The following is a 27,306-nucleotide window of genomic DNA, read 5'->3' on the forward strand; positions in this document are numbered from 1 at the left end:
ATGTTCAATAAAAGCATTCATGCATAAAAAGGAAGAATCTGAACACCTAGCACTGGCTCTGCTGTAAAGAAACAGGTGCTTAATGCAGTCAAGATACTTCAGCATCCCAAATTTAAGCTGATGTTAAAAATTAAAGGTGTTTCCCAAACTCAGCAGAGCATTAAAAATAGTGGAATTCTGAATGAAATTACTATGTTTTCAATCCATCACCAAAAAAATGAAAATACTCATTCTTCTGTTTTCTAAATACTTTGAGTTAGATTAAATTTTTATTTTTAGAACAGGTCAAACCAAAACTGGTAACAGCAAACTTTAAACACAGATTTTCTTAATAATTCAGAATTTACTCTCTACTCCTGTGGAGCAAGAACCCAAAAGGTTTTTCAGTTTTTCTTTTTACTGAAAGAGGAAGGATCTCAGTTATTAATGAGGGTCACAAAGCAACATTTTGCTCATCTAGACTTCATTTATGTAAGTGGCCTAGCAATGTATAAAAGCTTACAATCAAGCTGCAGTTGTTAAACCACTTTGTGTCACTACGAAATTCTAGAGAAAACAAGAGCTGAAAAAGAAAATGTCTTTAATTAGCATTCATCCTAGGAAACACTCTTTGAAACCTTTCTGTGAGTATGATGCCAAAAAGCATACTGGAATTTGGTTCACTGATCTGGCTCTGGCTTCCCACCCACTTTGGCATCTCATGCTTGGGGGGCATGGGTCTTTTTTTATTTTACCCTCCATCAACATCAGTCCATTTTGCAGGGGAATGAAAAAAAAAATGCTTATTATGAGTCAACACCCAACTACAATTTAACCTTCAATAAAAATCTGGTTTTGGCAGAGGTTTCATTTTAACATGACTATAACAAGGACTTAAAACTATTTATTTACTTTAAACACTGTTGATAATGAGTTAAATCTTTTCACACCTGTAGAAAAGCCATTTCTGTTCACTGAGGTTTTGAGTTCTTCAAGACTCATGTTAGACAGGCAAGGGGCAGACAAAAAAAGCCCATTTTCTCTTTCAATTTAAGCAAGACTTGTCCATCTCCTTGAGTAACTTGTCTCTATTTTTCCAACCAGTGTCAGAAAATCTTCATTTCTACAGCTTATGTCTATACTTCTGATCTCCTCATGCCTCATCCTTGCCACAGCATGTTCTGAACATCCTTCTAGGATTAAAAGATGTGCTGCTTCCCCAAGTGCACAATAACCACTGCACTGTTTGCAGCCTTGTGAATGGCACAGGCCATTACAGAACAGCCTGCCTGAAAAAACAGGATATAATATTCATAAACTCTGCAAGAGGAGACAGATCTGGGTTTTATGGTGATCAACCACGACTTTCATTTCATTAAAATAACAAACCATGGATGAAGTAGCCCTGAAGCAAAATACCTTTAGCATAGTAGTGAAATTTGAGCAAACCTGGCTACAGACCCAGGCTCAGGACTGTCCAAAGCAGAAAATGCTGTTCAAATGTTGATCCAGAGGCACTGGGGAAACCAGCAGTGGATAAGGAACCCTGACAGAAGGAAGTTATCCAAACCTCACGCATCCTTCCTGAAGATCCAAGACCAGGTAAAAGAGAAGAGTTTGAGATCAAGTTTTGACAGTTTTCATGCCAACACACCACCTGACTCTGTACCAGTTTCCATAACCCACTTGCCCAGTCAGTACAACCCTACACTTACCCTTCCTCCTTCCCACCCAGCCTGCTCACTGGAGTGTCCACATGGGGTCCCAGCAGAGGGAAATGCTATGACAGTCCCACAGGTATTCACTTCCAGAAAACTAAGAATTCTATATAGAATAGAATTTTCACCACCTTCCCTACCTCCTCCACCTGATGGGAACACATCCTTTCAGCTGCTGTTCTTACCACCCTTCTGCCACAGGACAGGGGTGGTGATCAGATGTTGATTCAGATTAAGACACGACATCAAAGCTAAATAATTATGATTACACAATGTGCACCTCTACCATGTCTGGCTCTGAAAGAGCTGCTGCACTTCCACACTTCTAACAATACCTTAAAGTTACCCCAAAACAGTTAACAAAGCAGCAGCAAAGAGATCACCTGCAGGCTGGCAAGACTGAACCAAAGGTCCTAGCTATTTCCACAAACATAAATATTGATGAAAGGATATAGGAAATAAATCCTGCAATTTACTTAGCACTTTTTATTATAAGAACTGTGATGTTCATTTTAAGACTCAGAAAAATTCTGTTGTGTACATCACCACCTTATTAAAAACCTGTCACATATGCAGAGAATGCTGTTCCATGAAGTATGCTGTTAACCTGACAAAACACATCCTGCTGCTTTCCACCTGACAAATACTGCAGACAAGGTGGCACATTTTCAAGGGGAGTGAAACAGACACCTTCTCCTTTCCACACCAAGGCTCCAAAGCCAGTTGTAACCCTAAACACGGTGAAAAGATGCAAGGTGACTCAACCACAAAGGCAACACATCAAAAATTCTACTCCAAATTTACATGTGCACATCAGTTACTGGGATGTGACTGCCACCCAACTGCAGGAAGGAAAAGAAATGGAAGCAGTAATTTAAAATAATCTCTTTACACAGCTATGACAAAAAGGCTAGATAGATGCTGAACAACAAAGCTGGTAAAAAAAAACAGAAACAAAGGATGTCTCAAAATGACAGATATCAATAAAGGCAGAAATTACAACTTTTCTTCAGTCCCATAATCAAAAGAAGCACAACGTTCATCTGCACAGAAGGCAAAGCTCTGAGAGCATTGCCAGTGCACTGTGTAGTTAATGCCAATGCAGTCACACGTGGTACCAGTGGTCTCAGCTGTCAGCAAAGGCTGGGAATAACAGAGGAATGCCAGAGGAGGATCTTTAAATAACTTGGAAGAGAGTACACCAATATCATCACTTGAGCATTTTCACTGTGCTACTGGAGACCTTGTGTAGAATCCAGTATCACCTCCAGTAATTAAAACACCTTTCAAAGGAAAAGGTTTTTGTATGACACTTTGGGAACAAAGATAACAGCTTTTGGTGTCAGTGCTGATTCTTACTCTGTATCAGACTTGTTTGGAAGATAAAATAGATCCAGTATCTTCTATAAGCAGGATTCCAGAAACTACCTGTTCCTTTAAGTGTCAGTATCACACACATTGTTCACCGTCTTGCTATCTGCAAAGCCCAGTTAATTAACCCTTTGGTTTATAATTTTCCACCAATTTCAGGATAGAAATAGATAAAATCTTTGCTTGTTTGTTGAAGGATTTTTTAACGTAAAGAAAAACAAAAGCTTCTGATTAACCACATATGACTGCTTAACTACATTAAGATAAGTACATTTCAGCAGTTTCTGAGCCACTCACTTTCCTTCACTTGCCTCAGTGCTCAAGTCTTTGACCAGTTCATCCAGTAAGGCTGATGTCCAATACCAGGTATTACAAATTCATCTCTTGGCTGCAGCTGAGAGCTGGCAAGAATCACCTTTTTCCCAACATCCTGAGTCTTGCAGGGAAACGAAACCAAAAAGAACAAATAACCTCAGGTCCTTACAAGCAAAGCTTCTTCCATTGGTCTGATTCAAAACACAAAAGCTAGTTTCCAACATCCTAGTTCCATCTATGCACCTCAAAACAATGATGAAACACGCATGATGCAAAGTCTTCTTAAATAGTCACCTAAAATATAAAGACAACATAAAGAAGCTTGATGCAAAATCCAGAAATAGTCCAGGACAGTGCTTGGGTACCACTAAAGATTTAAGGACTACTGGGGGTTATATGGCCAGCCACAAACTGTCTTGTAAAGGGTCACACCAGCATTCTCTGCTGCTGAGTGAACAAACTGCCAGTTCCCATCAGAGGTTTGTTTGTCTATTGGGTTTTTTTTTAAAAAAAAAGAATCATGCAGCTGATCGTCGACGAATCACAAAGACTCCTCGCTGCAGCTGTCCCAGATAGATTCTCATCTTTGTGCTGTCACTGGTTTTCCTCACCCAGATCTGCATGAAGTAAAAAAAAAAAAGAAAGGGGCAGGGAGATACATTGGGGAGAAAAAGGGTAAACCCAAGTAAGTAATAGACAAATTAATCCAGGTATTCTTACTGTCAGACAGGAACACCTCCTTTATTCAAGATGCACAGATGATGATGAGCTTTCCCCCCCCCCATCCCCATTTACAACCTGAGCAGAAAAGCAAATAAGGTTTCTAACTTCACCACCTGAACCTCCTGCTCAAAACAGTCTCCAAGAAAAATTACTCTTCATCATGAAAGGAATTCTGCTATAGTTAGCAACAGAACTCTGGAATTAAGCTTTACCTGATCAAGAGTAAGTAGATCCACAGATCATAAAATTACCTATCCTGGGCCTTGTCCAGACAAGTGACTATTAGTCAAATTAAAAGCTTATTCTGATTTTGTTCAGTGAAACATTTTCCACAGTGTATTAAGTGAACTGCACCTGAAGAGCTTCTCTCTTAAAAACACCTGCATGGAAGAACTCAGATAACTTGCTGATATACAGTATGTTTCAAATGACAAAGTGCTTCCATGGAGGCAGCAACTCAATTTTTAAAAAATAAAAATAACTTAAGAACTTAAGACCCAAATATTCATACTTTAAAAATCAAATCTGAGCAAAACTCCAGTTTAAGAAAACTGATTTAAGCCTTCATATGAAAAAAAGATAACTCTGAAGTTATCTACTTCCTTTCCCTAGCCACAAGAAGGCAACTGTGTGCCATAAGATCTCTATTTCTTAGTTCAGCCTTTTCACTTTGAGCCTTAATGGAAATGCTCATGGGGAGACACTCTGCAAATATTTTTGGTAACATTCTTTTGAATAACTTGACTTCTTTTAGAAATGCTTTGAACTTTTGACTCTGGTCTACACTTAGAATCCTCAAACCTAGGTCTATCTTCTAGCTTTTAAATTCAAGCAGATCCCTTAAGATCATAGTTTAGTAACCATGGTTTCAAAAGTGTGATAAAATCTAAGCTGAGGACACCTTCTCATTTCAGTGCACTTTTAAATATTTATCTCCTTTGGCTTTATATTGTTGCAGTAAAACAGCACAGGGCAAACAACTACCTCCTCTCAGGCTCTCTCAAAAAACCCCACACAACTAAAAGAAAACCTACTGTCTCACTTTAAAGTGCCATCCATGTAATTATCATTAATGGATTGCATTTTCTCCACGTTTCAGGTGAGATGTTCCCAAAATACCAAGTTTCAACATTTAATAACTTTAATCAAATTAGCAGTCCTACATTTTTAACAAACCTGTTAGCTTGCTACTGCTACTTTACCTGATAACCCTAACTCAATCCTTGAGTGTAGCAACTGCTGTTGCAAGTTGTGATGCAAAGTATTTCCCATCTGCACCTCATTTTCTTGAAAATAAAATATTTTCCCTTAGCTGCCAAAACAAATTAAAGCAACTTCATTGGCTAATTGGAGAGAAGTGCATTCAAGACTACCCTTCCTTGAAGGGTCTGGAATCTGCAATCAAAGAATGACCTCATGGCTTTGCCCAACAGTGCCCAACACTGCTCAAGCACTTAAGTTTATTTTGCAGGAAGATTCTCATCAAATTTAGGCATGCATCCCTATCCACTTGCTTCTCTAAGCCTTAATCATTAGCCACAAGGAAACAGCCTCAGACAAATGATTCACTTGCCCAGTCTCCCAAGGAGGTGATGAATGCTGCCAGCTTACTTCCCAGGTCAGGGGAGCAGGAAGAGTTTTCTCACCTAACAATTAAATTTGGTGACAAAATTATGCTCTCAAAACAGTGGAAATGGAACTTGTGAAGGTAGTGCCAATGAGATGCAGCAGGAATGCATTTCTCATTTTTCCTTCCTGCCAAACTACTACTTGGAAAATGTAGGATCATTCTTCAGAAGCACAGCAAAGTCTCTCCCCAACTCAGCTCTATTTCAAGAAGAGTGCTCCAAACTCAGTTTAATCTCAGATTCAGCTTCTTCAGACACTAGACAGCTAGGTCTTATCTGACAGCAATATTGATTTTTCTCTTAGTTTTTACTAGACAGACATCTACCTGCCTGCACTGATCCATGGCTTCCCCCCCACTCATGACCAACAAAGCAGCCACTACCTCATTGGCACCCACAGAGCTGATCACACAGCTGATCTTGGTGTTCTCTTTAGACTCCAGGTAAATAGCCTGGCTCTTGTGGTACCTGCAAAAAAAAAAAAAAAAAACAACTATTAGCTGTCCAAAGGCTGCAAAAAGGAAGAAGAGCAATATTGATAAGCCCAGATTTCTACAAGCATTTGGATAGAATAAATATGAAGTCTGTCTTTTTTTTTCCACACCACTTTTCCCATCTTCCCAACACAGCCATCTGTGTGATTCTACACACACCTTTCCCATTGGAATGGTGCTTCAGAATGCACAAAACCCTCTCAATTCACATTCAGTTCTGTACAAAGGTTACTGAAAACAGATTTCACATCTAAAAAAAGAAGGGGCAGAGCACAAGGCTGCAGGACAGGAGAATACTGACTGACAATAAGCCCAAGTTTCAAGACTTAATCAAACCAGCTTTTCACATGCAGAGACAGGATGGATTTTAGAAGGCAACTCTGCCTTTTGCATGACAGTGCAAGTCAGAGATACTAAAAAGTTATTCACAGTCCCCAGTTTAAAATTACTGGTGCACCACCACATGACCTGTACTCTATCAGCACAGCCTATGTGCTATTTAAACAGAGACCTCAAGTTTCTAATAGGGTGGTGTTGTGTGAAAATACCCTGAAAAGGTAAGTGATGGGTAACTAACTCAGTAAGAAGCTGTATATACTTGCTGTGAGGAAGCCATACCTCAGCATATCCCTTTTTAGATCTTATTTTAGTCATGCTATATTGCTTTATCCAAGATACACTCAGAAAAATAAATAAAAACTTCAAAACTTGCATAGTCTTGCCTTCTTTGCAAACCATCTTTCTGTTAAGTGCTGCAAAGTGCATCAGACAAAACTCCCCTGTTTCTCTTTATTCTGCCAGGGAGAATAGGCAGAGCTAATTATCCTGAAACTGATTATTTGCAAGTAAATTATCCTAATCAATGTAACACCATAACTGTGTTTCCAACTTTAACCTAATCATGATGTGTTTTATATTTAACTGGGCAATGCAAGCTGCAGAATCACCACAGAGATTCCCCCAGTAACTACTCAGCATCTACCTCCCTGCAGTCTGACTGGCAGACAGCTATTTGTCTAAATGCACAGAGCTGCATCATCTTTAGAGCTATTTCTACAATAACCATACTGTAAACATGGAAGTCTTCCAACACTTCATTCCATAATCTCTCCCTGCTGGCTCACATCCTCAGAATTTTCACACTGCCCACTAGTAACAAAAATTAATAGTGTCAGCTTTCAGCCTTCCAATCTTACTAATTACCAATGGGCTAGGCACAGTAATTAAAAAAAAAAACCAAACAGACTCAAATTCTGCAATCTTTAGACACTTGTACCCAGACACACAATGTCAGTGAGCCCAGGGCAATGCAATCACAGCAATGATCTGAGCCAAACATCTCCATTCACTGAGCTCAGATGATCATTAATTGATATAAAGGATCAGCAGAAGCTGCTGCAAAAACCACACTGCACTAAGATAAAACAAAAACCTCAGTCCAGTGGTGTCGTACCATGCCATGCTCTGAGTGCTTAAGCAAGGAGAGCTGATGATCTTAAAATCATTGCACAAGTTCGAGTGCTGCAGATACCACTGCAAATGCCAACTCATTACCTGTACCTGCAGAGATAATATAATAATTTTCCCACTCAAACCTTTTATTCCAATTTTTGATTACCACTGAATTCCAAAGTCAATGACACGGGATGAGGTTCAACAAGGCCAAGTGCCGGGTCCTGCACTTTGGCCACAACAACCCCATGCAGCACTACAGGCTGGGGACAGGGTGGTTGGAGAGCAGCCAGGCAGAAAGGGACCTGGGAGTCTGCATTGACAAGAAACTGAACATGAGCCAGCAGTGTGCCCAGGTGGCCAAGAAGGCCAATGGCATCCTGGGCTGGCTCAGTAACAGCGTGGCCAGCAGGTCCAAGGAGGTGATTCTGCCCCTGTGCTCAGCCCTGGTGAGGCCACACCTCGAGTCCTGTGTCCAGTTCTGGGCCCCTCAGTTTAAGAAGGATGTAGAGGTCCTGGAGCAGGTCCAAAGGAGGGCAACCAGGCTGGTGAAGGGACTCGAGCACAGGCCCTATGAGGAGAGGCTGAGAGAGCTGGGGCTGTTCAGCCTGGAGAAGAGGAGGCTCAGGGGAGACCTCATCACTCTCTACAACTCCCTGAAAGGAGGCTGTAGCGAGGTGGGAACTGGACTCTTTTCACAGACGACCTTCAACAAGACAAGAGGACACAGTCTTAAGTTGTGCCAGGGGAGGTTTAGGTTAGATATTAGAAAGAATTTCTTCACGGAGAGGGTGATCAGGCTATGGAATGGACTGCCCGGTGAGGTGGTAGATTCTCTGTCCCTGGAGACATTTAAAAAAAGACTGGATGTGGCACTCAGTGCCATGGTCTAGCAACTGCTCCGGTGGGTCAAGGGTTGGACTAGATGATCTCTGAGGTCCCTTCCAACCCGGCTAATTCTATGATTCTATGATTGATTCTATGACACATTAAGCTGGCTTCAGCCCCTAGATTTCACATCACAAGTTACTATCATCAGTAAGCCTGGTAACTGTGCACAGAAAAGTTCAGCACTTTTGCTCTGAGGAGTTGTCTTGGCTGTCTCATGCTCTACACACACTCAGATGGATCAGAAGGCTCAGCAGCCTGGTGCATCTCAGCTACTTGTTCATATCTCAGCCTTTTGCAGAGTTTATATCCCCACAGGGGAAGAGCAAAGTAGAACTGTGGAAAATACTTCAGTGAAAAATGCAATGGAATTTAAGTTGGCTTTCAAGAGAAGGAAGATGCCAAACAATTCCTACTTTTGCAGTAGATAAAATACACCATGATACTGGTAAGTGAAGCAAGCAGAAATAATTCCACTTCCTGATACAAAATATTTTGCTGAAGGGCCAAGATTTTTCAACTGCTTCTCCACCAGAAGATTGACAGAAATCACTCTGCATTACTATATACAGACAAGGCTAAAAGCAGAGATGGATCTTTTACAGTGAATTGTATTTTAGGATCTGGTGGGGGAGGGCAGAGCAAAGTGACTGAAAATAAAACACCAAAGGTCTCACTCCACATCTATCTGAAACTCCCTGTACAGAATCTCCCCTTTGGAGCCATGCTTGTGAACACCTGAGGGAATCCATTACCAGCCTTAGCCATTCACTGCTTGCAGAAAATGGTCCTTCCTGGCTGCTGTCAGGAAATGCAGAAAGCAGTCACTCTCAAGCTGTCACTTCTATTCTGTCTGGTGCATGCAAGCAGCTACAGCCTTAATACACCTTAGAAAAAATTATCCTCCCCCTATAAAGAGTTACTTCATTCATTTAAAGTACCAGCTACTTGCACAAGTACTATTACTATCAATCAAAAAAATCTTAGCAGAATTATTGCAGACAAAAAATGTAAAATCCTTATCTTAAAAGAGCAGAGGAACAAAGAAGGCAGGAAAGGCAGCAGCTAGAATTCCTGACAGTGACACTCCCATAACAACTGAATTCAGCAAGATGAAAAGATCTGTTAAAACATCCCAGCTACAGAGCTTTCAAAGAGAGATGGTGACTCTAAGAGCTTGGTTTTTTGGGGTTTTTTTGTGGGTTTTTGTTTGTTTGTTTTGTTTTCTTGTGTGTTTTTTTTGTTTATTTGTTTGTTTGTTTTGTTTTGTTTTTTTAAGAGATTCATCTGGGCTCACCAAAGCTCTCCCAGGTTTAAGTTTGGAGGCAGCTCTCCACATGCTTAAAAATTCTGAAGAACAGTTTATTCACCTGAATATATCCTACAGGATATATGTCACTTTACACAAAAATTATTATGTAAGTAAAAAAAGAACTTCACAAATTTATAAAATGACAAGTAGCCTGTTCAGTTCAAGCCTGCTTTACACCTCACAGAAGTCTAAGCTCCAGGCAGCAGCTTTTATCAGCTGTATACACTGAACCCTCAGTGAAACCTCAATGTCAGAACACTAGCAGAAGGAAAAACTCATCAACTATACAAGCTGTCTGGTGTCTAGAAAACAAGCTTCACTCCTACCATTTTTGTAATAAAATTACAACCTCATCACTTGTCATTTTGAGCCAGCAGAACACCAAAGTAGGCTACAAATAAGCATGTGACTTGCATATTGCTTTCTGCTCAAAGAGTACTAGATTGGCCACTTGATTATCCAGTTTTGCATGTCTCACAGATTATGTTTAACACCTACTAAGTTTTCTCTGCAAAATTTAATATTTTCCTTGCATTTTGTGAGGCTTGCACAGCTACATGCTCATAAAACTTATTAGAGCTAAATCCAACCAGCAACTCTGAAGCTGGTTGTCCCACACAGCTTTGATCTTTAAAGGTTATTTGGCTTTATTAGAAACATTTTTCATTCTGCTCATCTGGTGCACAACATTTCTTCCACCACCTTATGGATCAATGGGTTTGTGCTCTCCAGAAATGAACATCAGGGCTGTGAATCCTGCCAGCACCACTCTGCCTGCCAGCCTATGTCCTAGCTGACCAGCTTCACCCCTGGTCTGCTGGTGGATCTCTTATTTAACAGTAGGTTTGACAAAAATGTTTCTCAAGTGTCCCAGTGTGCACAACTGAAAAGATTTAAGTCTCTTTTAACTTGAACCAGTGTTCTCTCCTGAGTCTTTGCTATCTAGACACTTTTACCACTTAAGTCACAACAATTAGCCCTTGGAGGAAGTGGCTCACCTATGCCCAAACACTTTTTGACTCCAAATTCTTTCATCAAAGCAATTGTCTCTGCAGTCTGTCTCTTCACTATACAAGGCTCAGAGCAATTAAACTATGAATTTACCAGGACCTACCATCTCTTATCATAGTAGAGTTTTCCATCTTCTATCCGGGCTTCAAACCGCTGTGCTGGAGACTCTGCTGGTGTAGCTGGGAGGTGTTCAGGAGAGGAGGGAGAGGCTGAGAACAAGAGAGATTGTGTTTAAGACTAAGTGTTCACCACAGAGTAGCACATCTGACTGCAGAATTACAATCATTAAGGTCATACTGGGCAGAAATAACAAGCACAAAAAGCTACAAATTCAAATTTCCCAATATTCTCTATTGGGACGAGTTATTCAAACTCTGTCTTGAGGTATATAAACTGTAACATTCACTGGAACAGAGTACTTATCTGAAAAATACTGACAGGTAGGTATATACAATACATCTTTCATTTTGGTTTAATTCTAATCTATAGTCAAGTAGATAAATAGGGTCAGAATTACTTAGGGAAATAAAACTGTCTTGAAATAAAATGTACAGACACCTCTAGAGAGATGAAGGCATAAAACTAAGTTCTCAACCCTTCCATCTACCTGACAAGGAAGCAAGCTGGCCAGATGCATTTGCATACAATCAAAAAACCCTCTTCCCACAGTTAGATTGTCCCATGCCCAACTGCTCCAGCCACATGGATACACTTCCCTTCCCAACCCTGACAAACTCCAGGACAGATGAAGAGGCTCCACACAGAACTTACCACACACAGAGCAATTGCACAGTCAAAACAGTTACACAGCCAAGTTATACAGCCAAGAACTGTTGTCAGAAAGTCTACAGGAAAATCCTCCATTCAAAACAGCACAACTGTGAACAAGTTCCAATGTAACTGTGAACTCACCTGGTCTCTTGGGTGATTTAAGCTGTATGGAAAGAAAGCAAAACATTAGAGATCTGATAGGAGCCACACAAGTTTGCAGTAATAATTTCAGTCTTACTTTCCATAGTTTAAATGGTTCTTTTTTTTTAAATGTACTGTTAAGTGGCATAGCAGATGCTTAGAACAACATGATATAAACAAAGCTGCAGATAATCAGTATCATGATACAGAAGTCTACAAACTGAACTTTATATCATTCAAATGATCCACTAACACAAATGAAAATCAACTCCATCTAACTCACTACATTTTGGAACATGATCCAGCATTTCTCAGGGTACACAAAACACTGGAGATAAATCATTAGAGACACCTCGACAGCTGGCACAAAAACCATGCTCCACTACCATCCTCAGAAGCCTTAATGAGAAGCCTCTTTTATAAGAAATTACACCAGCTTTAAAGCATTTAGCAAGAAAGCAATAGGCTAATGAAATCTAGAACAACTAAGTGCACGCACACTGCATCCTATCCAGTTTGGTGAATTATTGTGATAGTGGGGAGAAGAGAAAAAAAACATCTAAAAAGCCAGCAAACTAAAGACCTAAACCAGAGGCAGCCTGTGATCTCACTGAAAGGAGTGTTAACATCTGCTCAGCTGTGAGGAAGAAGAAAGAAATTCCCTAAGATAGCTCATCACTTGGTTCAGACAACATCTTAAAATGACAGTCATTTTGATTAGGTTAATTAAACCTATTCAAATAAAAGGGAGGAGATACCATCTTGTTAAATCTTTCATGGTGTTAATTCAGGAAGCTTATTGGGATGAAATAGTCCTGGCATCTCAAAAACAAACACAGAACAGAGAGCTCTGTTCCCTTCAGGTTAAAGTATTAGCTTTTTCTTTAAAACAATGAAGTAAAATAAAGCAGTAATCCCTACCTTATTCAGAGTTCTCAGGTCCTCCATTATTTGCTCATCAGTCAACAAATAATTTAGCTGAGGTACCCAGAATTAAGGTTCCCAAACGCTCTTGACAATCAAGGCTAAAAATTAAAGGTCAAGTCACATTTCACTTGACTCAACATGAGCCAAAAGGTTTCAGTAAAGTTGTCTCAGATTTTATTGTCATATTTGAGCTGCTTTTGTCATATGAATTAGCACAAGTCCATCTCCACAGAGCTTCATAGTTAGCAGTAAATAGAGTGCAAAATCATTTTAACTTGTTTTGACATAACCATCAATGAAAACCCTTTAGTGCATTGACATTTACTTCACAGAGGCATCGAGCACCAGTGCTTTCAGTGCTTTTCAGTTTGCAATTCTGTAAAGAACTATCTGGGAGCTGAAACAGACTCATTTCAGATTTTGTCCAATTAAGCCAATCTCCCCCTCCCCTCCTTCTTCCCCTCCAAAACCTAGGAAAAAAACCCAACATCTCACACACTGAAATTAGTGTATTTTAAGCCTTACTAGAGCTCCATTGTAATTTGGTGTAGTTTCACAAGTACATCTTCCTGACTCCCTTTTCTACTCTGCCATCTCCGCACAAAAGGAACACAGAAGGAAAACAATACCCAAAGCAGTGGAGCCTCTCTCCAGCTTTCATCTACAGCATTTCTTCAAAACAGCTCTTAAGTCAAAACTATTCAAAGTATTAAACCAAAGCTAACAATTGTTAGGCTGCATATTTTAAGGTTTGGGTTCTGATGGACTTTCCTACCAAGTGAAGAAAGGCAGATCCAGGATAGTCCTGTGGCTGCAGTACCAGGTCATGTTCACAATGAAACCCATTTGTTTTGTATGAGATAGGGGCACTAATACTCTTCTTTTTCCTGAAAGAGTGAACAATCTCCAACCAGAAAGAGGTTAATTAAACTGGAGGAGCCTGTGACCATCCCAGAAAAACTCCAGAATTTCAAGATTTAATATTTCCTTCAGAAAATGTGAGTTAACTCATAAGTCCCAAAATAAAGTTTTTTAATTGGATTTAAGCAATACAAGTTTGGAATCTGGTAAGAAGCCTCTGCAAAGCAAATATCATTGTCTTCTATAAAAAGTGCTTATCATCACAGAGGAGCTAAAGACATTTTCATAAGCTAAGGAATATTTTAATTAAGGTACATGCAACAAGGATTATATGTCATTTTCTCTCATGATAGGTAAAATCAGATGGATTTTCAGCCCTTTTTTAATTCAATGAACAAATCAAGTACTCCTTGCTTTTGCTATATGTATTAGAGACACGAAGTCTTTATCAGAAATGGAAAAACTAGTTTGATATGACAAGTATGATCTTTCTGGCAAATGTTTTGTCACATCCTGAAATGAGAAAAGCTTTGGCTCATGTAAGAAGCCACCTTACTATCTATGGAAACAATTACCTTAGCATTTACATGTAATGCTCTTTTAAAGTTTTTTCCCTTTGTGAAAAAAAAAATATTGCCTGAAGAATTCAAACTATTCTTGCTGATTAAATAAAAATAGAAATCAAAAGACTTCTCATGACACTGTGAAGCTTAAGTCAGCACACCAAAGGGGCTCCAAAGGCTGGTGGTGTTTTAGTAGTTTATCATAGTGTATACCTGATATATTGTATTTTGGTACTGCCTAGATTAAAACCTGCTCCTAGGACCTCATTTCATTTTCTTTCCTGAATGAAACAACACAGATGTAGATACCATGCTGGCCTCCAGTACAAGAGCCCTCAAGTGAGTCAGTGAAAGGATATCAGGGGCAGGTTTCCTCCTCTTGTCAGGGATGGGAACGGGATCATTTGGTCGTCGCCTCAGTTTCCTTGTCATAATGGGCTTCACTTCCATTGAGTCTGCAGACCAATGAAGTTGGAGAGCTGATCAGACTGAAGGGAAAGGAGTAAGAAGCAGCAGCTTTCTACACAGGGCACAAGGAAAATGATCTTTCCTCTTTCATCCAGAAAATTGATTTTTTTTTTTTTTTTTTGGTGATAGCTTCCAGCATCCAAGCTGGAACTGCTGGCAGTTCAGTAAGAGCATTGTGATGCCATGGTTAAAGCTTTCATTGCCTGGAAGTTAGCTTGGGGACATTTAACAGCTCCATCAGGTAGATATAACAAACACAATGATGCTACAAGGATTCAGGACAAATTTCTTTAATGCTGCTTTCATGCTATCTGCTTCTGAACAGATCATTTAAAATGCAAAGTTCATGGAGCTCTTTGCTAACAAAACTCAGATAGTTAATAGCATGTAATACATCAGCTCCAAATCCATTGCTCTCTTCTTCTGGTCTCCAAGCTGGAAAAACAGCTTTGTCAAAAGAATACAGATAATTACTGCATTCAAGACTGATACAAGCCTGACAGAGTAATTTTGAACACAAATAGTATTTAAATTCAGATTATCTAAAAATGTTTCAAATTATTATTAATGAAATGAACATAATTAATAACATGCAGAGCAGCAGTTGACAGGAAATAAATTGTAGCATATGCACTGGGGAAAAAGAAAAACATCTGTTTAAAACTGCAACACAAGTCTCATCACCAAGTAATTATCTGAAATTACAGTTTGTCCAAATGTCTCCAGGTAGGCTTAACTGAACCACTTCACTCAACCTTTCACAAATCATTCCTTAATTTATGAAGATATCTTGAACTGGCAAGAAAAATACCACATCTTAAATGCTAAACACATCATCTCAGCTCTCCAAGAATTATTCACACATCTTTAAGGACACGTGAATCACATCCTAGGTAGTCCTGAAGTCTAGGAAGCCTCTTTGGCTCCCTCTAGATGCTAAAACCTTGTGCAGCTATGCATGTTCAAAACACACTAAATGCCTTTTACTTTGCCTCAAGGATGACAGTGCTGCACATAACATAACAAATATTATGGTAAAAGCTTAAAAAAATAAAAATAAAGTGCAACCCACCAAGCCTACGCCAAAGGGAACGTTGTTTCTAGGACTCAAAGCTGAATTTGAAAAAAACAAACATTAATAGCCCAGGAAACACTAAAAATGTGACTTACTGTGTTGAATGTAAGTCATTCTTCTCATTATAGACCCATTTACAAGAGCCTCAGAAGAAGGCTCAGGTTTGAAGCAGTTACTGAAAGTGAGTGCAACCAAGTCGAGGAGGCTTTTTCTTTCTAAAGGTTAGTTTCAAATGAGTTGTTACAGAGCTGTTATGTACATTGCTTAAAATGTGAATAAGGCAAAGAGATAAATTTTCTTTCTTCATCCTATACCTTAAAATTGTGACAAATCAGCTGAAAGTCAACACCAAACGAGTTTTCAGAAAAAAAAAAAGCTTCATAGTCTTATATTTGCTGTGAAACATCTGAAGAACTTTGGGATTATCTAGACTCATGGAAACTTCATAAAGGAAGCTTTGAAGAGCTGCTAAAGCACAAAGATTTAACCTCAAACACAAGTTTTGCATGAGGCTTCATACTTAAAGAATCACACTACAGAATGCTCCAAAACAGGAGGCAAATATTGCCATCTAATGAGACTGCAGTGTTCCCAGAACTCAGCCAAGCCCATTCATCAGGCTGCTGACTTGCACCCTTCCATACACTCACTTTCCAGAGCTTTTATAAACCATCAAGTCCCACATTCATATTTCTTAGACTCCAATGCATGTTCACACCAAAATCTCTTCTCCAGAGCCTTTCCCTGGAGTTGTTTAATGAAGCAGCTCATCTCTTTTGCCATTGCCAAGGCATCAAGGGTACCATCTAGTCTTGTGACATAAATCTGTCCATTTAATGTCCATTTGCCAGAGCCTGGACATGTAGCTCACAAATCTATCTTTATGGCTTTAAGGAGCATATTTCAACCTTTATTGTTTGCCTTCAACCTCCTGACCACCCATTACTGAATAAAAAAAGGACATAGTCTACAACCTGAGACCAGCAATTACATCAACATTGTGGCTTAGCTCAACAGATGCCTGATCACAGGAACCAGAGAAGCCTCTTTCCCTGCACAGAATGTCCACCCTGCCTGTCCACTCTGCTGCTTCACTGCCTCTATTTTGATTCCCTTGTTTGTAATTCAGGTCACTCAACTTTATTACAGACTGCTTTGTTCATTAAAAGACCACCAATCTGTGCTGGCAGTTGGAAAGCTTTAAAGCCTTCCAAGTGTCTGTATAAAGCAGAATTGCTACCTTGATATCCTTTTCTTCTCTAAGCAGCAGCAGAGTAGGTAAGATGTCTATCTTGTTTTTACCTCCTGTTAATTCCATGGTTAACTTTTCATTCTCAATCATTTTCTTTTTCTCTTCCAGCTCTGCAATCAGGTTTTCCTTAAGCTCAATTTTCTTATCTTCAAACTCCTTTGCTGCTGCCTTTTTTTCCTTGACGTAATTTTTTTCCACCTGATCTGTCTAAATGCAAACCAAAAGAACATGAAGGTTAATTAAGGAACCAATGACTCAATACAACAACAGCTTCTCTTAATGGCTGTATTGATTAGCTTTTTAGTTCACAACTGTAGCCAGTTCTAAAAGATTATCAATATTCACAATCAACAGAAAACCATCTAAAAATGACCAAGCAAGCAGAACCATATTGGGAAGGGATTTTTTTTTTTTTTAACTTTTTAAATGTTGTGTACCATAAAAAGTCTCTAGCAAAGAGCTCTTCAGATTTATAAACAGCACTACCATTTACCATCTTACACACAAGCTGTTTAAACAAGTCAAATGCACAGCCAGCATCCAGCAGCCCAAAAGCAAATATTTCTTTTAATTCTGTTTCAATGATGAAGTCCAGAAGTTACTTGAAGCAATTCCAACAGCAGGCTGGACTACATCACAAGTGTAATAATGCTAGCTAGAGAAACAATATTTCTTTAATCCTTTGGGGAAAGCAAGCACAAGTACTACTTGATGAAACAGGAGGTTTATACCTCTTCCATCTAGTCAATAGGTATTTTGATAAATTAAGACTACTTACTTCCAGCTGGAGGAACAATTCTGAAAGAGAAGAAAGGTTTAATTTATTACCTTCAAAGATGCACAAAATTACTTTCCTAACATTTTCAGTCATTAAATATTGCAGCTGAGAGGCAGTGAACTAAGTAGTGTATGTACACATCCAACATCTACTCTTGCTTCACCTTTTTATGATGAAAATACATAAAACATGAAAAAATTCCACACAAGTGTGTTGCTAATTGAAGTTTTTTTACAGATTGCCAATCAGATTTGCAAAGCTTACACAGCAGTATTAAATCCTTCTCCAAGGTTCATTAGGAACAATTAATACTATATACAAACTTCTCAGACAGAAGCCTGGCACATGCAGCAGGATGTATGGCTGGCAAAACTTCACAGTTCAAGTCAACTTCATGAATTTCAGCAGTGGCTGGTTCAGAAGTAATTCTGCAGCTGCTAGAAGATTCACCTGTTCAACTCACCTCATTTCAGGCTGTTTATGCCTAAGAAAACAAGTAATGAAATTGTTACCTATCCCTGAAGGTAAATTTCTGGCACATGGGAGGGATCAGTTCAAGTCAGACCTATGGACCATAGGCAAAAGGAGTCCTGGGTGTGAAACAGTCCTGCTACTGATGTCTGTGAGGTTCCTAACAACTTGAAATTAAGCAGGGTGGGACCTCTCCTCTGTTTCCTGGAGGACATAATGCTCAAAACAAAAGTTTTTACTCAGGGCAGAGGCAAGAAAAGCCATCTCACAGAATCACAGAATCCTAGGGGTTGGAAGGGACCTCGAAAGATCATCTAGTCCAACCCCCCCTGCCAGAGCAGGGCCACCTAGAGTACATCACATAGGAACGTGTCCAGGTGGGTTTTGAATGTCTCCAGTGAAGGAGACTCCACGACCCCCCTGGGCAGCCTGTTCCAGGGCTCTGTCACCCTTACAGGAAAAACATTTTTCTGGATATTCAACTTGAACCTCCTGTGCTCCAATTTACACCCATTACCCCTTGTCCTATCACTGGTCACCACTGAGAAGAGCCTAACTTCATCTCCCTGACACTCACCCCTTACAGATTTGAAAACATTGATGAGGTCACCCCTCAGTCTCCTTTTCTCCAAACTAGAGACCCAGCTCCCTCAGCCTTTCCTCATAAGGGAGATGTTCCACTCCCTTAATCATCTTAGTAGCTCTGTGCTGGACTCTTTCAAGCACTTCCCTGTCCTTCTTGAACTGAGGGGCCCAGAACTGGACACAATACTCCAGGTGTGGCCTCACCAATGCAGAATAGAGGGGGAGGAGAACCTCTCTTGACCTACTAACCACACCCTTTCTAATGCACCCCAGGATGCCATTGGCCTTCTTGGCCACAAGGGCACATTGCTGGCTCATGGTCATCCTCTTGTCTACCAGGACCCCCAGGTCTCTTTCACCTACACTGCTCCCCAGCAGGTCAGCCCCCAGATCTAAGGCACCTGATCAGCCCTCAAATCAGCATATTAAGCTTTGGCAATACCTGAAATAGTAAAAGCTTCTGTAAAACTCAAAGGCTGCAAATTTGTTTGGGAGGAGACTGTAGTAGCAACACTGTACTATTGTGTCTTTTTTTTTAAAGCTTTTTCAAAAAACAAAATAGAAATAAAATATGATGATGGCCAACTAAAAGTCAAACCTTTTGTTTGCATACCAATTGTGCCACGGAACCAGTAGTACAGAGATAACCAAATACAGGTAAATCTAAACTGTTACTTTAATATCTGACTTCTCAAAAAAAAAAAAAAACCAACACCACAAAATCTCAAGATGGGAAGGATAAAAGACTGGTTTTCCTGTGGTACTAGGCAGCAGGATTTTTTAATGCTAAAATTAAAAGCTATCATCATCTGCCCCTCTGTGGAAATACTAAGTTTCTGCAGCATTGGCCTTTGCCAGCAAGACATACAAGTTTGCAGCCAGTCATGATATTATCAATATAACCCAAGATAACCAGAAATCAGCTCCAGTGTACATGAAATTCATCTCAGAAGAAAGATTCCCATTTACAAGAAGTAATTAAATTCACTTCAATTCCTCAGGCAAATCCTTCACCACCCTGAACACACAATGGTGATCATACATCTGCTCCTCATCTCCCAGAGTAACAGCACAGGATTCACCCAACTTCTCTAAAAGAACAGCTACATTTCCTATTTCCAGAGGACAGCTTCCATAGAAAGCCCTGCTTTAGTATCCAAGGCAGGAACCTTCTGGAAAGGGAAGAGACAAGGAGGGCAAGCACAGAGACATGACTGCCAAGCCATTTCTCTGCAGTAGCACCAGAGGTGTCCCAGAGGGGCTGGGTGAGGCACTGCAACCTGGGCCTTCTGAATCTCAGCGCCAGAAAGCAACGTGCAGCACAGCCCCTTGCAGTGCCACAGCTGTACAGAACAACAGATGCATCAACAAACCCTGGATATTCAGTGTTCCAAGGCACAAAACAGATCCTTGGGAAAGGCCAAACAGCTTCCCATTCCTGCACACTGAAAGGAACTGTGCACCTGCAGGTTTCCAGACTGCACAAAAGAAGCCAAAGTGGGAGATTTTAGGTCAGGCACTGTGCCAGATGAAAATATTTTTTTTTGTTGTGCTGTTTCACACAATTGAAAACTAAAATTGCTTATTGGTGTTGCTTCAAATAGTGCTGATGAAAGAAAAAAAAAATCAAGATAGAACCCTGCCACGCTTTGTCTGCTCTCAAAAAACTTACACTGTACCCTAAATGCAGAAGAACACTTTACTAAAGCAAGTTCCTCAATTTCACAGGATGGAAAGAACATTACTTTTCTTCAGGTGGTACAAAGAAAGATTAACTTGAATGCAGCACCTTAGAAAGAAATCCAGCTTACCTGCATTTCGTATCCTTTCTTTATACTGCTGGTCCAATTTCTTCATTCTTTTCTGATATTCCTGAAGGGTACCTAGTTGAAATAAATTGTGAATCTAGTTTGCTTGTTTGGATAAGCATGTTCCCTCTTTTTTCAGAAAGCCAACAACTACTCTTAAGAAATGTTTCTGCACACAATAGCTTGGGCAACCAGGCTGGTGAAGGGACTCGAGCACAGATCCTATGAGGAGAGGCTGAGGGAGCTGGGGGTGTTCAGCCTGGAGAAGAGGAGGCTCAGGGGAGACCTCATCACTCTCTACAACTCCCTGAAAGGAGGATGGAGCCAGGGGGGGGTTGGGCTCTTTTCCCAGGCAACTCTCAGTAAGACAAGAGGGCAGGGTCTCAAGTTGTGCCGGGGGAAGTTCAGATTGGATATTAGAAAGAATTTTTTCACAGAAAGGGTGATCAGACATTGGAACGGGCTGCCTGGGGAGGTGGTGGACTCTTCGTCCCTGGAGACATTTAAAAAGCGACTCGATGTGGCACTCAGTGCCATGGTCTAGTGACTGTGGGGGTAGTTGATCAAGGGTTGGACTCGATGATCTCTGAGGTCCCTTCCAACCCAGCCAGTTCTATGGTTCTATGAATCCAAGTGTTTAGAGGGAAAAGGATGGGAAGTGGATGACATTTTTCACTTGGCAGCATGACAGACCCAACACTCAGTGAAGGATCTTGCTCACATCTTCCAAACTCCTCATCCTTCTACAACCTTTGAAGAGTGCTGAAAGTTCTTTAGAAGTAAAAAGCTCCCCCCTTGAAGGCTTACCTTCCTGCAGTTGTTGTAACTGCCTCTTCAGAGATGCCAACTTGTCCTGATACATCCTGGAAAAAAAAAAAAAAATGCTACTGTGAAACCAACTTTGTGTCACCAAGTGTTCAGGTTACAAGCATGTTTACACAGAATTAAAAGCTTTTCAGAAGAAGGAATTCAGGAAACAAATTAACAACTAACAGAATATTATTAAAATGAAAGGTTATCACTCAAAACCCTGCCACACCTTTGGTTTTACAATGTACCCAAAGCAATTATTTTGGGAGCAGTTCAGGATGAGACAGGATTTCTGGGTTTTTAAATACTGAATTCTTAAATGTGATTTAGATCTACAGACCCTTTACAACAGAATCCTTGTGCCACTTTGGCAAGTCTGAACATTTCAGTTCCTTGCTTATAAATGAGAAGGTATTTCCTCACATAGATCTTGACATTATAACAAAACAAAACCCCAAAGTCTATTCCTGGTCCTGATGCAAACTTACATTTCCTTTCTCACAGATCTGTGGTGTAACACAGGCCAAGTCTTCCTGACCTGCACAAAGACATCTCTCTGCCAGGAAAGAAGGACAGAAAATACTGCAAATACACCCAGACATCAAGGAAACTAGTTTAAGGCTCCAAGAGGCCCATCATCTTAGACAGGACTGATATTCTGTTTTTAAGGGGTTTTAACAGGCATCTTGCTTTTTGGTTGGCTTATATGAAGTAGATCCTTTATTTTAATGGATTTGTCAGCAACAGACAGAAAAACCCAGCTGCTCCCAGAAACTTGTACCTGCTGCTTTGTCCAGAACAGCAGCAGTGCTCAGTTTCTTGAATATATACAGGACAGAGGAACAAAATGAGGCAAGAAGAAATACAAGTAAATGGACTTGTTACTTACTACATTCAGCTAGGCACTTCAAAAACCCCAGTGCAATGTTTTATGCAAGAAAGCCCCAAATAAACAAAATATTACCTTATTTTTTATTCGAATGGGTTACTTACTGTTCTTTCATTTCCACAAAGTCTTCTTCCTCATGTTTTGCCAGGTCAGTTTCACTGGCATCCTCAGTGTCTGAATGAGGTAAGGAAGCAGTTGTTAAAACTCAAGTACTATTTCCAAAAGTGAAAACAGTAAATTATTTAGAAACAAAGAAACAAGCAAAATCCCCAGACCCCTGGCAATTTAACCTCAAATACACAACCAGGCCACTAAAGAGATGAATTCAGAAGTGAAATGAATGACCATGAGCCAGCAATGTGCCCTTGTGGCCAAGAAGGCCAATGGCATCCTGGGGTGCATTAGAAAGGGTGTGGTTAGTAGGTCAAGAGAGGTTCTCCTCCCCCTCTATTCTGCATTGGTGAGGCCGCACCTGGAGTATTGTGTCCAGTTCTGGGCCCCTCAGTTCAAGAAGGACAGGGAAGTGCTTGAAAGAGTCCAGCACAGAGCTACTAAGATGATTAAGGGAGTGGAACATCTCCCTTCTGAGGAAAGGCTGAGGGAGCTGGGGCTCTTTAGTTTGGAGAAGAGGAGACTGAGGGGTGAGCTCATCAATGTTTTCAAACATGTAAGGGGTGAGTGTCAGGGAGATGGAGTTAGGCTCTTCTCAGTGGTGACCAGTGATAGGACAAGGGGTAATGGGTGTAAATTGGAGCACAGGAGGTTCAAGTTGAATATTCGAAAAACTTTTTTTCCTGTAAGGGTGACAGAGCCCTGGAACAGGCTGCCCAGGGGGGTCGTGGAGTCTCCTTCACTGGAGACATTCAAAACCCCCCTGGACACGTTCCTATGCGAGGTGCTCTAGGTGGCCCTGCTCTGGCAGGGGGGGTTGGACTAGATGATCTTTCGAGGTCCCTTCCAACCCCAAGGATTCTATGATTCTATGATTCTTTCCTGCAACTGCAAACTGACCTGTGCAAATCCTCTGGCAGTGCTGCAGTGAAGTTTACATCAACTCTAAACAACTTCAGCTTCAGACACTGTGGTAATTTCTAGTTTAAGATGAGAGGCTCTGTGTTAATGCTCACACACACAGAAGTGTAACAGAAATAGCCTAAAGGACTCAGAAAAATGTTTTACAGGCTTCTCCCATGACATAATAACCTGCATGGAAGGCAATGACTGAAAGAGCTCTCACTGCTGCTGCATCTTGGCCTGAAACACTCCACAACAAAACTGCCACCAACAGCTTCTCTTAGGGTTGGCCACAAACTTCCCACTAAAGACAATCAAGTTAATTGCTGTGATCTGAACTTCTTAGCTACACACTGGACTACTTCAACATGAACTTGAAGCAAAGACCAGATACAAAGACAGCCCCAGTTTCATGAATGGATAATATAAACTGTAAATAAATGACACCAGTGTGGGACTGCTCGTTTCCTGCTTTGCCTTTTCAGGCTTCTCTTTGTAAGAGGGGGGTAGCTAAGGACTAATTCCCTTTCCTCCCCAAGGAGAGGCCTCCAGGCCAGAGCTGTGGTGAGCAGGGCACAGCCAGAAAGCCTGAACTATAGCTGGAGGCACCAATCCCTTCAGTCAATCCTTTCTCTGGATTTTTCTTAAACCATGAACTTTAAGCTTACTTTTAGTAAGAGAAAAATCAACACAAAAAGCAAAACCAAAACGTTTTAACTGAAAAAGTGCTGGGTCACAGCACAGGGGACTCCACATTCAGTTAACTTGTGTGCAGCCATGGACACAACAACCCCCCCCTGACTGTCACCCCCTGCAACCATCTGCAGGTTTGGCTCCTTCACCTTGTTTATCAGCACCCGGGAGGACTCCAGCTGGCAAAGCAACAGGCACTGCCAAAGGCTCGTTCTCCAACCCCCTTGAGTTATTTTATGGCTCCCAAGCCCCAGAACACTCTGAGTTTTACTTCCATTAGGTCTTCTTGCAGCTTTCCTGGTCTGTCCACAAAACCCTTTTCCTCCAACATACTCTCACACCTCAACTTCTGTCCTCTTTCTCCTAGTTCACTGCCCCTACACACCCTGTAAGGCAGTTTCATTCATCAGGTTTCTCCACACACTCCCTCCCCCCTCCCCAGTGCTCTCCCCTTCAGTTCCCCCTGTCAGCTTTGTTCTTCTCCCTTCCACAGGGAACCCCAGCAATCTAACGGGACCTCCTTGGTTCACCGTTTTCTTGCCGCTCCAGACCACCCCCTCCCCCAAGACCCCTCATCCCCCCCCTCCCCTCCCAACTTTCCCCCCCAGACACTTTCCTCCCCCTCCCCAGCACACCGGAACAGACCCCTTTGCAACCATGAGCCCCCGTCCCGGTCCCCCCTCCCTCGCCTCCCCTGGGACACCAAAATCCGGCCCTAGCCGGGCCCAGCCTCCACGGTACCAACCTTCGTCGGAGTCACGGGCCCGAGCGCTCCGCTCGCCGTCCTCCTCCTCCGCGCTCTCCAGCTCCTCCTCCTCGTAGTACTCGGGACCGGGGGGCATGGCGGGGGCTGCCACCCCAGGAGGAGCGGGAGCCGGCGGCGCGGCAGTCACCAGCCCGGCCGCGCTCATGGCGATGGGATGGGACCACACCGGGACCGACACGGGACCGGGACCGACACCGGGACCGCCGCGGGACTGCGCCTCGGCAACGGCCAAGGACCCCGACCGCCGCTTCCGCTTCCGGGCGGCTGCCTCACTGCCGGAGCGCCTGCGCCCGGCGAACGCGGTGGACACCTAAGGACGGAGGCTCCTTACGTAGGCAAGAGGTAGGGGACCCCGGTTCGAGTCCCGGCCCCGCCGGGAACGGTCCCAGAGCTTGACGCGCCCCGTGGGGTGGCGGCCTTTGCTCCCACGCGTGTCAGAGGGTCCCTAGCTTGGCCTCCACACACCCGAATTGTCCCTTCGTGCTGCCAGAATGACCCTATCTGCCACGATCCGGCTGTACCACCGGGCACCAAGCATCCTCCCGGGGGCGGGCAGACCAAGCCCGACGGATTTTACCCAAAAGGAGCGGGCTCTGCCCACGAACCCCGCAACGCGCTTCCAACCTCCCGAACCGGGGGCGTTGGGTCAGGGCTCTGTGCCGACCAGAACCGCAATGAACTTTGCGCTCCTGGAGCCAGGACCGGAGATCTGTTTGCCCTTCTGGACTGTTTACTCCCCACGAGTATTCCCGACACGTTTATTTTATTTTATTTTAATTCTTTTATTTTTTATTTTCATCCGTCAGTGTTCCCTTTGACAGCAGATGAGGCTGAAACGCAGCAAAAATCGAACTCTCCTGAAAAGATCTCAGTGTCCCGTTGGACCGAGCCCCTGCCAGAGCCCCTTGCCAGCCCCCGGGGCTACCGGCACCGCCGGCACCGATCCTGACCCATCCCCTGTCCAGGTGGGGTGCGTGGCACCTGACATGCTGCATGCGCGGACCGGATGCCCACGGGCCTGCCCACGCAGACCGGTGACTACCTCGAATTGTTCAAATAACTTGTCCCAAGTCACAGAATCACGGAATTGTCAGGGCTGGAAGGGACCTTTCAGCTCTCCCAGTCCCAACCCCTGCCATGGGCAGGGACACCTCCCACCAGCTCAGGTTGCTCAGAGCCCTCTCCAGCCTGGCCTTAAAAACTTCCAGGGATGGATGGGGCTTCCACCACCTCTCTGGGCAACCTGGGCCAGGGTCTCAGCACCCTCCTGGGGAAGAACTTCTTCCTCACATCCAATCTGAATCTCCCCCTCTGGTTTGAATCCATCCCCCCATGTCCTATCACTACAGACACCCCAAAAAGTCCCTCCCCAGCTTTCCTGTAGCCCCTTCAGACACTGGAAGGTCACAATGAGGTCTCCTGGGAGCCTTCTCCTCTCCAGCCTGAACAACCCCAACTCTCCCAGTCTGTCCCCATAGCAGAGCTGCTCTGAGCATCCTCCTGGCCCTTCTCTGGACACCCTCCAGCACCTTCATGTCCCACCTGTAAGCAGAGGCTCCAGAACTGGACTCAGGACTCCAGGTGGGGTCTCAGCAGAGCAGAGGGGGAGAATCCCTTCCCTCTTCCTGCTGGCCACACTCCTCTTGATGCAGCCCAGGATCTGGTTAGGTTTCTGGGCTGCAACTGCTCACTGTTGAGCTTACAACATCATACAAATAGAGGTGGGACTGGCTAAAGCCCTTTCTCAGAAATAACCAAAGCTTTATAAACACCATTTTTCTCCCCTTCCCCAGTTCCTGCCTGTCTGCCATCTGCCCCCATGTTTATCCCCTTCGTGCCCAGTTGATATTGCTGGGCCCAGCACATCAGTTTTGTGTCTAGGCTGAGGGTAATTAACCTCCCAGGACATGGCCTCAGCACTTTCCCTCTATCTGAAGCCAGTGGAGCAGCCCCTCTCATACCTCACACCAGGGGCAGCTCCTACCACACGAACCCTCTGAGCAGCAGGAGCTGTGAGCAGCCAGTGAGCAGAGCAACAAACTGCACACAGATGCTGATGCAACATTTTTTAGCTCATTCTGTGGTCAGAACTGGAATCTCACTTGCTCCCTCTGCACTAATTCCCTCTGTTTAATATCAGTCTTCTGGAGCCACCCTCTGCTGTCATCTCTCAGGCATCCAGCAGGAACCCACGGGAGGAGGCTCAGCTCTAAGGAATGCTGTGTTTCCCTTGCAAACGCAAAAACTTCACTGTCCACACCCCGAAGAGCTATCAGGGAAAGCCTAAAGGTCACCGTAGAGCTATTGCTCTTGGCTCATCTGTTCATCGAAGCTGCTTTTCTCATTGTTTAAGTTCATTTCTCAGTTTTGGACAATTTTTTTTTTTTGTCCTCTGCTTTCTCAGCATCAGCTATTCACAGAGCAGCTGACACACAAGTCAAGTTACTCATTCCACTTGTAGAAAGAGCCCAAAAAAAAAAAAAAAGAAAAAAAGAAAAAAAAAGTAAATTTACAAAGCCCAGATTATAAACAGATTATGGCAA

The 27,306-nt window shown here is 42.5% G+C and overlaps 1 protein-coding gene across 1 annotated transcript; it reads right to left on the reverse strand.

The window, feature by feature from the left end:
* Positions 1–243: 243 nt before the first annotated feature.
* On the reverse strand, positions 244–25,032 carry SUDS3 (SDS3 homolog, SIN3A corepressor complex component). Its single transcript, XM_030460610.1, has 12 exons — positions 24,743–25,032; positions 22,395–22,464; positions 21,399–21,454; positions 20,595–20,666; positions 17,728–17,747; positions 17,000–17,156; positions 14,514–14,609; positions 12,725–12,786; positions 11,804–11,825; positions 10,995–11,100; positions 6,118–6,202; positions 244–4,000 (listed from the first exon to the last, which is right to left on the reverse strand). The coding sequence occupies exons 1-12, from the start codon at positions 24,906–24,908 to the stop codon at positions 3,902–3,904; spliced, it is 1,011 nt and encodes a 336-aa protein (XP_030316470.1). The 5' UTR covers positions 24,909–25,032; the 3' UTR covers positions 244–3,901.
* Positions 25,033–27,306: the final 2,274 nt, after the last annotated feature.

The sequence above is a fragment of the Calypte anna genome, chromosome 15 (genome assembly GCF_003957555.1).
Source record: "Calypte anna isolate BGI_N300 chromosome 15, bCalAnn1_v1.p, whole genome shotgun sequence".
NCBI classification, from domain to species: Eukaryota; Metazoa; Chordata; class Aves; order Apodiformes; family Trochilidae; genus Calypte; species Calypte anna.

What these genes read in the sequence shown, in the direction of transcription:
- SUDS3 (XM_030460610.1), bottom strand. Translation starts at nt 24,908, where the DNA reads ATGAGCGCGGCCGGGCTGGTGACTGCCGCGCCGCCGGCTCCCGCTCCT. An exon ending in TTTGTGGAAATGAAAGAACA is followed by an intron (nt 21,455 to 22,394) that starts GTAAGTAACCCA and finishes TTTTTTTTCCAG; the next exon opens with GATGTATCAGGACAAGTTGG. An exon ending in AATTGTTCCTCCAGCTGGAA is followed by an intron (nt 17,157 to 17,727) that starts GTAAGTAGTCTT and finishes GTTTGCATTTAG; the next exon opens with ACAGATCAGGTGGAAAAAAA.